This window comes from Zonotrichia albicollis, chromosome 23 (assembly GCF_047830755.1).
Source record: "Zonotrichia albicollis isolate bZonAlb1 chromosome 23, bZonAlb1.hap1, whole genome shotgun sequence".
In the NCBI taxonomy this organism is placed as follows: domain Eukaryota; kingdom Metazoa; phylum Chordata; class Aves; order Passeriformes; family Passerellidae; genus Zonotrichia; species Zonotrichia albicollis.
This window is the reverse complement of record NC_133841.1, coordinates 439310-451480: the sequence shown is the minus strand read 5'-3', so window position 1 is coordinate 451480 and position 12171 is coordinate 439310. Positions and strand designations below refer to the sequence as shown.

Genomic DNA, 12171 nt, shown 5'->3' with positions numbered 1-12171 from the left:
TCGCTTAAATCTCTTTTTTTTTTCTTGTTTTTTGTTTTTTTTCTTTTTTCTCTTACTTAAAGCCAGTTCCTAACAGTAGTTTGTTTTTTTTTTTGTGGGATTTTTTTTTTGTGTGTTTTTTTTTTTTTGTTTTATCCACCTCGTGCCAACCTCCCCAGCAGCGATGCCAGCTCGTCCCTGCTCTCCCAGCACCACCCGGGGGTGTCCGGTGGCAGCTCGGGCTCGGGCTGGGCCCCGTCCCGCGCTCGGGGACGGCCGCTGGCTCCCGCAGAGTCCCCGGCGCCGCCGCCGGCGCCGCGCGCGGCTCCAGGAGACAGCGTCGGGTAAGAAGGCAGCAAAGTTCCCTCCGCAAGCACCTCCGGCAGGCTCGGCCCTCCCTCGCCCCAGCTCTCCCTTCCGCCGCCGCCGCCTTCACTTCCTGCGCTCCTTCTGCTTGCGCTCGGGGCGGCGCGGCTGCAGCTGCGGCTCGGCGGGCGCGGGCGCGCGCGGGATCAGCAGCACGCTGCCGTCGCTGCCGTACTGCAGCGCGTAGCGGCTGGGCGAGTAGGGCCGGCCCTGCTCGTCCCGCAGCCGCCCGAACACCTCCTGGTACAGGCTCTGCACCTTCTGCTTCATCTGCCGGATGGACTTGAGGAACTCCACCTTCTCCCTGAGCAGTTTGGACTTGTCGCGCTGCAGCTCCTCCACGTCGCGCTCCAGGTTGAGGATGGTGTCCAGCTTCCTCTTGCGGCAGTTCTGCGCCGCCATCTTGTTCTTGCCGCGCCGGCGGATGTCGCGGATGAGGCTGAGCTGGGCCTCGCTCAGCTGGTACTTGGACAGGAGCTCGTTGAACTCCTCCACGGGCAGGTTGATGATCTTGTCGTTGGTGAAGGGGATCTTCATGGCGCGGGCGCGGTGCTCGTCGCGGCTCAGCTGCTTGTCCAGCAGCTCCGACGGTTTCTCCTTGCCGCTCTTCTTGCCGGCGCCGGGCGCTTTGGGCTCCTCGGGGTCCAGGGCGCCCGGGGCCATGTTGTAGGTGTGGTTGTGGCCCACGTGCTCCAGGTAAGGCAGGTAGTGCAGCTGCGCCGGCTCCTGGTAGCTCATGCGGCAGAACTTGCTGTACTCGGGCTGGTAGCCGACCGCGCCTTCCGCCTCCTCAAAGTCCACGTTCTCCGAGTCCGAGCTGTAGCCCACGGCGCCTTCCTCGGAAAACGAGGAGGAGGAGGAGGACGAAGAGGAAGAGGACGACGAGGACGAGGCTTCGGAGCTGCTCAGGGACGCGGGGCTGTGGCCGGAATCCAGGGAAAGACCTGAGTCAGAATCGAACTCCTCCTCCAGCTGCGAGGCCTGCACGGGGTTGAAGCCCTCCTCGATGGCCAAGTCCATCAGGCTGATCTCGTCCAGCATGGCCTCGTCCAGCAGCCCCCCCAGCGGGTCGGGCAGCTCGGGCCCGGCCGTCTCGTTGGCCGTGCCGTTCATCTGCGGCGGGAAGAAGATCCCGCTCAGGTTGGTGGAGCCGAAGGTGCTGTTGAGGCCGGTGGAGTTGTCGGGCGCCAGCTGCAGCAGGGCCGAGCCGCCCGCCATGGCGGGGCTCTCCATGTCCGAGCTGAAGAGCGAGAAGTCCTGGGAGCAGCCGCCCAGCGAGGCCTGATGCAGGCTCACGTTCTGGTTGATGGGCGTGCCGGGCGCCAGGCTGTAGTTGGACGCCAGCAGGTCCCCGCCCGTGCCGCCGTAGAGGCTCTCGGCGCTCGTGCTGTTCACCTCCATGGCCTGCAAGGGACACGCACGGCTCGGCGGAGGCGCCCCGGGGCCAAGGACGCTGCCAGGTCCCGGCCTGGTGGCACGGGGATGGCACGGGAATGGCATGGGGATGACACGGGGATGGCACGGGAATGGCACGGGGACGGCACGGGGACGGCACGGGGATGGCACGGGGACGGCACGGGGGATGGCATGGGGACGGCACAGGGATGGCACGGGGGATGGCACAGGGGATGGCACGGGGATGGCACGGGGATGGCACGGGGATGGCACGGGGATGGCACGGGGGATGGCACGGGGATGGCACGGGAATGGCACGGGGATGGCACGGGGACGGCACGGGGACGGCACGGGGACGGCACGGGGACGGCACGGGGATGGCACGGGGATGGCACGGGGATGGCACGGGGATGGCACGGGGATGGCATGGGGATGGCACGGGGACGGCACGGGGATGGCACGGGAATGGCACGGTGTCACCGCGGTGTCACCGTCAGCACCCTCCACCCCCGCGGAGCTCACCTGCATCTCCATGATGGACATCAGGTCCTGCCACTGCTGCTCCAGGTCGAAGGGCGACTCGGTCTCGGCCAGCAGAGGGGACAGCAGGCCGGGGGCGCCGCCCGGGGCCCGGCTCTGCCCGGGCACGGCCTCGCTCAGGGCCGAGACATCGGCAGCTGGGAACTGAGCACGGCAGGCAGTCAGGGCTGGCACCGCGGGCACCAGCGGGGATCGGCGGGGATGGACACTGAGGGATGCCCAGGGATGGGCAGGGATGAGCAGGGACATTCAGGGATGCTCGGGGATGGATGCTCAGGGATTCTCAGGGATGGATGTTCAGGGATGCACAGGGATTCTCAGGGATGGATGCTCAGGGATGGATGCTCAGGGATGCTCAGGGATTCTCAGGGATGGATGTTCAGGGATGTCTGGGGATGGATGCTCAGGGATTCAGGGATGGATGTTCAGGGATGCACAGAGATGCTCAGGGATGCACAGAGATGAATGCAGGATGCAGCCACCCCCCAGCCCAGCGCCCTTCCCGCCCTCTTTCCCGTGAACTAACGAGGAGCAAAGCCAGGAGGTTTTAATTAAGCACAGCCCCCCCTCCCCGCGTGGTTTCTCAGGGTGCCTGGAGCCTCCTGGAGCAGCCAAACCCAATTTGCTGCTGCAGGAGAAGCACAGGAGGCACCAAAAGCCCGGCGAGAGGGGCAGGGAGAGCCTGGGATCCACCCACGGGCTCACCTCGGAATTGTCCCCAAAGGGGAAGGTGGCCTCCAGCAGCCTAAGGCACTCCTCCAGGGACAGGGCTGTCTGATCCTCCGCTCCGGGCACCTGGGGGACAGCAAACACAGGCCATGGCAGCCACGGGCTGCGGGAGCTGCTGCTGAGGAGGAACCAGCTCCCTTCCAGCAGGGCTGGAGCGCAGCGCATCCAAAAAGAGCCAGAGCCCCACCCAGTGCTCCTGTGCTGGCTCCATCCTCCCGCTCGCTCGGGGCTACGGGAGAGCGCCAACCAGCGCCGCTGCTCGCGGCCAGCCGGCTGTGCCTGCTGTGCCTGGTGTGCTCCGATATCCCTGCTGTCCCCTGCTATCCCTGCTGTCCCTGCTGTCCCTGCTGTCCCTGCTGTCCCTGCTGTCCCTGCTGTCCCCTCCGGCCGCACCGGCCAGGGGGACACGGCCCTGCCCAAGCCCTGCCTCTGGAGCGGCCCCGCACGGGCGCCGGCAGAGCCCCGGGAGCGCAGCCCCAGCCCGGCCGGCCCGGGGCGTTACCTGCGCAGGGAAACTCTCCCCGGTCTCTCCATCAACTAGCGGGATTCTATCCAAGACCTCATTCCCTGCACTCCTCCAGCTGTCCCCGCGCTCCCTCCCATCGCTCAGCTCTTTGTCCACTTCGCTCTCTTTCTGACGGTGGCTGTAGTCAAAAATCTCTCGCCCAGCGCCGAGATCAATATCCTGTCTCCACAGGATGTCAATCAAATCGATGTCCTGCAAGACAGACCACATTTCCTTCAGCGCCCTGGCCTGCCCCGGGGGGGTCCCCGCCCGACGACCCCTCCCCAGGGCCCCCCGCCCGCCCGCCCGCCCGTCCCGCAGCCCACCCGCCGGGCCCCCCTCGGCCGCCGCCGGGGCTCGGGAGCCGGGCGGGCCCGGGAGCGGCTCCGCGGGCTCCGCATGGCCGGCGCTGCCCTGCCCGTGGCCGCCCATGGCCGCCCGCCCGCGGCCGGGGGAGGCGGCGGGGGCCGCCCGGGCCCGCGTCGCGGCGGTGGCTGCGCCGTGCCCGCCTTGCATCAGCCCGTGGTGCCATCCCGGCCATTTGCATAAGGGGTGGGGTGGCAGGAAAATCCCCGCATTCCCACCCACCTGATGCAACTTGAGCCGCCGCCGCTCCGCCGGGCCCCGGCCCGCTCCCCGCCGGCACCGGGCTGCCCGCGGCCCCCCCCCCGCAGCCCCCCCGCTCCTCGGGGCGGCCCCGGTACCTTTCTCATGTCCCCAGCTGCCGCCCGGGCCGCGGCGCACGCCGATCATGGTCCCCGGGGGAGGAAGAGGAGGAGGCGGCGGCGGCGGGGCGGGCTGGCCGGGGCGCGGCGCCGCGCACGCATCGCCGGCCGGGGCGGCGGCGGCAGCGGCGGGGGGAGCCGCGCTCCGCTCCGCCCCACCGGCCACAGGTGCCCGCGCGGCCCCGCTGCGGCGGCAGCGGCCGCCCCCGCCCCCGGTGCGGAGGATGCTGCTGTGGCTGCGGCGGCGGCCCCGGGCGGGCGGCGGGGCCGGGAGGGGCTCGGCGGGGCCGGGAGGGGCTCGGGAGGGACCGGGAGGGGCTCGGCGGGGCCGCCCCCCCCCCCCACCCTCCCCCCGCCGTTCCCGGCTGCGGCGGCCGCCAAGCCCCGCCCCCTCCGCCAGACCACGCCCCCTCCCCGCCGGGATGCGGCGCTCCCGGACCACGCCCCCTCCGCCGATGGCCCCGCCCCGCCCCGGGCGGTGGCCACGACCAATCAGCGCTAACGGGGGCCGCCGCCCTGACCAATCGGCGCCGGCGGGGGCCGCCCGCTCAGCCAATCAGCGCCCGCGGGGCGCCCACCGGGCCGCGCCCCCGCCCTGGCGCAGCGGGGCCGCCCCCCCCCCCCGCCCGGCCCCGCCCGCGCCGCACCGGGAATGGGGATGGGGGCGGGGAACGCCGGGACCCCCGGCCCGCAGCCGGCACTGCCCGGGGTCACCTTGGGCCGGCCCCCGGGACACCCCGGCCCGCAGGGCGCGACCCCCGCCCCTCCTGCCCCGGGGCTCCTCGGCCCGGGCACGCCCGGCCCCGGTAACCGCGGCCAAGTGTAAGGAGATCCCCCGGGCGGGGCGGGGGGGACGGCGCGGAGCCCCCGCAGCTCATCACATGCCCCACGTATTTTTATCCTCGTGTTGTGGAAACGGCCCCGGGCACGGCGCCTCCGCCGCCCTCCCCACCCCCAATGCTGCAGAGGGAAGCGCCGGGATTTAATCCCAGCTTTGTCTTTAGCCCCGGCTCAAAATGGGCATTTTTTTATCCGTGGGATAAAAATCAGGAGGATTTCATAATTCCCCTCCCGCCCCGCCCGCTCTCCGGGTGCTGCAACGCCCAAAAAGGAAAAAAAAAAAAAAAAAAAAAAAGAGGAAAAAAAAAAAATCCCGCACAGCATTCCCGGAGCGAGTTCCAGCTCTTCCCGAAATTATTTATATCGCCCGTGTTCCCCCGGCAAGGTCGCGCCTGGCCCGCGCACAACCCAGGAAAAGTCATGGAAAAATTTCCAGGCCGGGCCCCGGAGCCATCCGCAGCCCGGGGACACCGGGAACACCCCGGGGGGAAAAAACCCAAAACCCGCGGCTGCCCCCGGGGGGAGCCGGGCTGGGGAATCGCCCCCCGGAACTGCCCCGCAACGGGAGCGGGGCCGGGAGGGACGCGGGAGCCAAACGGGATTGATTGCCCGGGGCCGCCGCCGCTCCCGGCCCGCAGCGCTCGGGAACCGCGGGAAACGGAGCCGGGATGGGGGAAACAAACCCGCGATCGGGGGGAATCGTGGAGAACAGAGCGTGGAGGGACAGGGATGGGGAAAAACCCGGGACTGGGGGGAAAAATGGAAAACGGAGCCCTGAGAGGGACGGGGATGGGGGGAAACTGGGATTGGGGGGGGATCATGGAGAGCAGCCTTGAGAGCGACGGGGATGGAGGAAAAGCGGGATCAGGGGGAAATCAAGGAAAGCAGAGCCCTGAGGATGAGCAGAGATCATGTCCGGCACGGTTTTGGGGGAAATCATGGGAAACAGAGCCCTGAGAACACAGGGATGCAGCAAGAGCCGGGATCGGGGGGAAATGAAGGGAAACGGAGCCCTGAGGATGAGCAGGGATGCAGGAAAAGCCGGGATCGGGGGGAAATGAAGGGAAAGGGAGCCCTGAGCATGAGCAGGGATGCAGGAAAAGCCGGGATCGGGGGGAAATGAAGGGAAAGGGAGCCCTGAGCATGAGCAGGGATGCAGGAAAAGCCGGGATCGGGGGGAAATGAAGGGAAAGGGAGCCCTGAGGATGAGCAGGGATGCGGGCAGGGCCGGGATCGGGGGGAAATGAAGGGAAAGGGAGCCCTGAGCATGAGCAGGGATGCGGGCAGGGCCGGGATCTCCCCACCCACCGCTCCCCGGTTCCCAGCCCGGGCTCCACTCCCAGCACGGCCAGGCCCCTGGAGGCCTCTGCAAACGGCAGCTCCAGAGGCTTCTCTGTGCCCAAATCTCCCCAAATCTGCTTTCCCTGCCCAAAGCTCCTCAGGCCGGGAATGCCCGGCCGGGGAAGGGCGGCCGGGCCTGCCAGCAGTGACCTTGCACAAGGATCCATCCGCCCGGTGCCACAATGCCCGGGGCCGGGAACGGCCTCCCTGGGAACCCCCCGGGGGATGTCTGGCTCTGTCCCCTGTCCCTCCAAGGTCGCTGCTGCCGGCCCAGAGCGGGGTTTGCACCCCGGGAACAGGCGGGGAAATCGGGATGACATTCCCGGGGCCGGCTCCATCATCTCTGCAGTGCTCCCAGCACGGCTGCTGCCACGGCCCGACCCTGATCCCGATCCCAATCCCAATCCCGATCCCAATCCCTGCTGCAGAACGTGCCAGCGGCTCCCTGTGCCCTGCTGGGAGGGCAGAGCCATCCTGGAAGGACCTGGGGACATGGATCAGCATTGAGACCCAATTCCATAGACCTGGAAGGACCTGGGGACATGGATCAGCACTGAGACCCAATTCCATAGACCTGCAAGGATCCAAGCACATGGATCAGCATTGACACCCAATTCCATAGACCTGGAAGGACCTGGGGACATGGATCAGCAATGACAGCCCCATTTCACAGCCCTGGAAGGACCTGGGGACATGGATCAGCACTGAAAGCCCCATTCCATAAACCTGGAAGGACCTGGGGACATGGATCAGCATTGAGACCCAATTCCATAGACCTGGAAGGACCTGGGGACATGGATCAGCAATGACAGCCCCATTCCATAGACCTGGAAGGACCTGGGGACATGGATCAGCACTGAGACCCAATTCCATAGACCTGCAAGGACCCAAGCACATGGATCAGCACTGACAGCCCCATTCCATAAACCTGGAAGGACCTGAGGCCACAGATCAGCACTTGAGTCCTTCCACAGCCCAGGAAGGACCTGGGGACATGGAACCACCCCTGACACCCCCATTCCATAGACCTGGACCTGAGCACATGGATCAGCACTGACAGCCCCATTCCTTGACCCTGGAAGGACCTGGGGACATGGAACACCACTGACACCTTGATTCCATAGGCCTGAAAGGACCCAAGGCCATGGAACGCCACTGACACCTCGATTCCATAGACCTGAAAGGACCCAAGGCCATGGAACCACCCCTGACACCCCAATTCCCTGAGCCTGGCAGGACCCAAGGCCTCGGATCAGCACTGACACCCCCATAACACAATCCTGGCAGGACCCAAGGCCTCGGATCAGCACTGACACCCCCGTTCCACAATCCTGGCAGGACCCAAGGCCTCGGATCAGCTCTCATTGAACCCGGGCTGCAGCTCCCAGGGCCTGGAATCACATCCCAGCCCTCCCAAAAGTCAGGGACAGCAGGAAAACCAAACCCAGCCCAGCCCAGACGGATGGGGAGGGAAACTGAGCGAGGAAAGGAATTCTGGGCAGGGAAAGTGAGCAAGGGACTGGATTTTGGGGAGGAAAATTTGAGTGAGGAAATGAATGTTGGGAAGGGAAACTGAGTGAGGAACAGGCTCCTGGGGTGAAAATTGAGCAAAGAATGGAATTCTGGGGAGGAAAACCGAGTGAGGAAATGAATTTTGGGGAGGAAAACTGAATGAGGAACTGAATTTCAGGGAAGAAAACTGAGTGAGAAGAGGAATTCTGGGGAAGAAAACTGAGTGAGAAAAGGAATTCTGGGGAAGAAAACTGAGGGAGAAAAGGAATTCTGGGGAAGAAAACTGAGGGAGGAAGGGAATTCTGGGGAAGAAAACTGAGGGAGGAAGGGAATTCTGGGGAAGAAAACTGAAGGAAGAAGGGAATTCTGGGGAAGAAAACTGAGTGAGAAAAGGAATTCTGGGGAAGAAAACTGAGGGAGGAAGGGAATTCTGGGGAAGAAAACTGAAGGAAGAAGGGAATTCTGGGGAAGAAAACTGAGTGAGAAAAGGAATTCTGGGGAAGAAAACTGAGGGAGGAAGGGAATTCTGTGGAAGAGCACTGAGTGAGAAAAGGAATTCTGGGGAAGAAAACTGAGTGAGAAAAGGAATTCTGGGGAAGAAAACTGAGGGAGGAAGGGAATTCTGGGGAAGAGCACTGAGGAGGGAGGGAATTCTGGGGAAGAAAACTGAGCGAGAAGAGGAATTCTGTGGAAGAAAACTGAGTGAGAAGAGGAATTCTGTGGAAGAAAACTGAGTGAGAAAAGGAATTCTGTGGAAGAAAACTGAGTGAGGAAGGGAATTCTGTGGAAGAAAACTGAGGGAGGAAGGGAGTTCTGGGGAAGGGCACTGAGGAGGGAGGAGCAGGCTCCTGGGGAGGAACACCAGGGAGGAGGAGCAGGCTCCTGGCCGGGCTCCAGCCCAGCAACCCAACACCTGCTCCACACCTGGGCCAGGCTCTTTCCCAACAGCCCTGTTTATTTCCCAGCCGGGCTGCTCGCTTTCCCAATCGCCAGAGTCACGAGGGGCCCTGGCTCCTTCCCCCTCCTTTCCCTGCTGCTCTGCAGCCAGAGCAGAGCCGACAAAAAGGGAAAATTACCCCGGGAGCGCTGAAACCCAGCCCGGCTCCCGGATTGCGCCATCCCGAGCGCCAAACGCACCAAACCAATGCCAAACCCGCCGTCCCCTACCTCCTTGGTGAGATCCCCGTTGGCGGGCGCTGCCACGGCTCCCAGGTCCTCCAGCTCGTCGCCAAAGCCCTGCTCGGCCCCGGTGTCGCGGTCGGCGCCGCCGCCGCCGTCCTGCGGCGCCTCGGGCTCGCGGTGCACCAGCCAGGCGCTGAGCTCGGTGCTGGGCACCCGCAGCCGGTCCAGGGCGCGCACCTGGCTCAGCAGGCGGCGCGCGCTGAAGAAGGAGTCGAGCTCGACGCTCTTGGGGTGGATGCCATAGCCGTGCAGCGTGTTCTGCAGCTGGTGGAACTGGGTCTGCGCGTACGCCGAGCTGGGGCCCAGGATGATCTCGCGCAGCGGCGGCAGCTGCGAGCTCAGGTAGCTGTCCACGTCCACGCGCACCCCGACCAGGCTCAGCAGGATGGTGAACTGGATCAGCCCCTCCGTGAAGTACTTCTTCAGGGAGAGCATCTCTGCGGCAGGGAAAATTAAATAAAAATAAATAAAAGTTAAAAACAAGCAAGGGTTGGGGTTGGGGATGGACATTTCTTCAGGGTTGGGGATGGACGTTTCTTCAGGGAGAGCATCTCTGCGGCAGGGAAAATTAAATAAAAATAAATAAAAGTTAAAAACAAGCAAGGGTTGGGGTTGGGGATGGACGTTTCTTCAGGGAGAGCATCTCTGCGGCAGGGAAAGTTAAATAAAAATAAATAAAAGTTAAAAACAAGCAAGGGTTGGGGTTGGGGATGGATGTTTCTTCAGGGAGAGCATCTCTGCGGCGGGGAAAATTAAATAAAAATAAATAAAAGTTAAAAACAAGCAAGGGTTGGGGTTGGGGATGGACGTTTCTTCAGGGAGAGCATCTCTGCGGCGGGGAAAATTTAAAGAAAATAGATAAAAGTTAAAACCAAACAAGGGTTGGGGTTGGGGATGGACAGCAAGAAGTTATTTCTTCAGGGAGAGCATCTCTGCGGCGGGGAAAGTTAAATAAAAATAAATAAAAGTTAAAAACAAGCAAGGGTTGGGGTTGGGGATGGACGTTTCTTCAGGGAGAGCATCTCTGCGGCGGGGAAACTTAAATAAAAAGAAATAAAAGTTAAAAACAAGCAAGGGTTGGGGTTGGGGATGGACAGGGAGGAGTTATTTCTTCAGGGAGAGCATCTCTGGGGCGGGGAAAATCAAAAATAAATAAATAAAAGTTAAAACCAAACAAGGGTTGCGGTTGGGGACGGACATTTCTTCAGGGACAGCATCTCTGGGGCAGGGAAAATTAAAAAAAAAAATTAAAAAGAAACAAGGGTTGGGCATGGACAGCAAGGAGCTGCTTCTTCAGGGAGAGCACATCTGGTGCGGGAAAAATTTTTAAAGAAATTAAAAACAAACAAAGATTGAGGTTGGGGATGGACAGCAAGGAGTACTTCTTCAGGGAGAGCATCTTTGGTTCGGGAAAAATTAAAAAAAAATTAAATAAAAATTAAAAACAAACAAGGGTTGAGGTTGGGGATGGACAGCGAGGAGCTGGCAGAGGGTGAAGCCTCCACACACAACACACAACAGGTTGGGTGGGTTTGGCTTTGCTCTGCCCCACTTTCAAACAATCATTTCTGCCCTTCAGGGCAGAGCTAAAAGCCAGGAGGAAAGTTTAAAGAACGCTCAGAAGGTTTTTGGTTTGGTTTTGCTCTGAAAAGGCAGGAAATTGGTTCGTGGAGAACCGGAGAAAACCAAAGTTCAAAGCCGGGAACTCTCGCCGGCAGCTCCACCCTCGCCTTCCCTTTTGTTTTTATCCCGCGGAATTGCGCGATCCGTGTCACTTACTGTCCGAAACCTCCTCATGCAGCGCCTCTGTGAGCGCCCCCGCAGCTGCCCCGCTCCGGACCGGGCTCTGCTCCCTCCTCCTGCCTCTCCTTCCTCTCCTCTCCTCCTCCTCCTCCTCCTCTGCAGGAGCCTCTTATGAGTCAAAGGTCCCGAGCATGGGAAGGTCCAAAGACTCCAACGCTCGCGGCTGCGATTTCATCAGCAGCTGCAATGTAACCAGAGAGCAAACACGGTGACACCGGGGCTCCACCCTGCCGGCACCGCGCCTTCCCCCGCCAATCCCGGGGGTTTCACCGCGATCCCGGTCCCGCTGCCCCGGCCGCGTTACCTCCGGCCGCAGCCCCGGCCCGCGCTATTCTTAGGCCGGCGCGTCAGCTTCCCGCGGCCCGGAGGAATCCGGTGCCCCGGCCCTGCTCAGCGCGGCTCCGGCCGGGCCGGGGCTGTTCCATGGAACACCGGCCCCGCTCCCGGGCCCGCCCCGCGCCGCTCCCGCCGCCCCCAGCGCGCTGGGGCGGCTCCCGCGGAGCGGAGCGCTGGGCCGGGGGATCCCGAGCGTGGGGGGTGCCCGGTTCTGGGGGGGTTTCCCGGTTTTTGGGGGGTTCCCGTTTTTGGGGGTCCCCGTGGGCCCCACGTGCGCTCCCCGTTCCCGGGGCCCTTTAAGGCCCCACGTGACCTCACCCCCCCCCCCCCTCCGGCGCGGCCACGTGACCCCGCCCCACCCGCGCGCGCGCTCCCGCGGCCTCGCCGTCCCCCTCGGCGCCGCCCGCCCCGCCCCGCCCCGCGCGCGCCGCCGCCGCCGCCGCCACCACCCGCACGCCGCCACCGCCTCCCCGCACCCTCCGCCGCCACAGATTCCGCCCCCGCCGGTACCCGCCGGGCTCCGCCGCCGCTCCAGCCCCGCCGCCGCCGCCTCTCCCGCTCCCCGCCCCGGCCCAACCGCCCCCCCCGCCCGCCTCGCGCGGAGCCGCCGCCAATCACCGCCCGCCGAGGGCAGGCGGGAGGGAGGCGCGGGCCAATGGGATGCGGGTGGCGGAGAGTTCCTCCCGCCTCCCCGGCACCTCTTTGATTGGCAAGCGAGCTGACCAATGGACGCGCGAGGAGGCGCGGGCGACCCTCGCGCTCGGCGCAGCCAAACCAATGGAAAATGAGAAACTGACAAGGGCAGCTGTCCCCGCTCTGTGATTAATTGACAGCATGTCCACCCAATGGCGCGCAAAGCCTTCACTGAGTGAAAGCGGCAGAAACCAATGAGACGACGCGCAGGATTCGCGCGCTTGA

The 12171-nt window shown here is 63.8% G+C and overlaps 1 protein-coding gene across 5 annotated transcripts; it reads right to left on the bottom strand.

Moving 5' to 3' along the window:
• Positions 1-79: 79 nt before the first annotated feature.
• Positions 80-11921, bottom strand: NFE2L1 (NFE2 like bZIP transcription factor 1). 5 transcript variants are annotated; one of them, XM_074557897.1, is made up of 7 exons: positions 11764-11921; positions 10894-11098; positions 9100-9551; positions 3512-3727; positions 2986-3075; positions 2263-2424; positions 80-1749 (listed from the first exon to the last, which is right to left on the bottom strand). In XM_074557897.1, exons 3-7 carry the CDS (start codon positions 9547-9549, stop codon positions 412-414), a joined length of 2256 nt encoding a protein of 751 aa, XP_074413998.1. In that variant the 5' UTR covers positions 9550-9551; positions 10894-11098; positions 11764-11921; the 3' UTR covers positions 80-411. The 5 variants fall into 5 exon arrangements, with proteins under 5 accessions (XP_074413998.1, XP_074413999.1, XP_074414000.1 ...); XM_074557898.1 differs by lacking the exon at positions 11764-11921 and adding an exon at positions 11222-11566; XM_074557899.1 differs by lacking the exon at positions 3512-3727.
• Positions 11922-12171: the final 250 nt, after the last annotated feature.

Excerpts from the sequence above, each read along its gene's own strand:
- NFE2L1 (XM_074557897.1), bottom strand. The coding sequence starts at position 9,549 with ATGCTCTCCCTGAAGAAGTACTTCACGGAGGGGCTGATCCAGTTCACC. Across the intron at positions 3,076-3,511 it reads GGGAGAGTTTCCCTGCGCAG|GTGCCCGGAGCGGAGGATCA; the intron begins GTAACGCCCCGG and ends GCTGTCCCCCAG. Across the intron at positions 1,750-2,262 it reads TGTCCATCATGGAGATGCAG|GCCATGGAGGTGAACAGCAC; the intron begins GTGAGCTCCGCG and ends TGTCCCTTGCAG.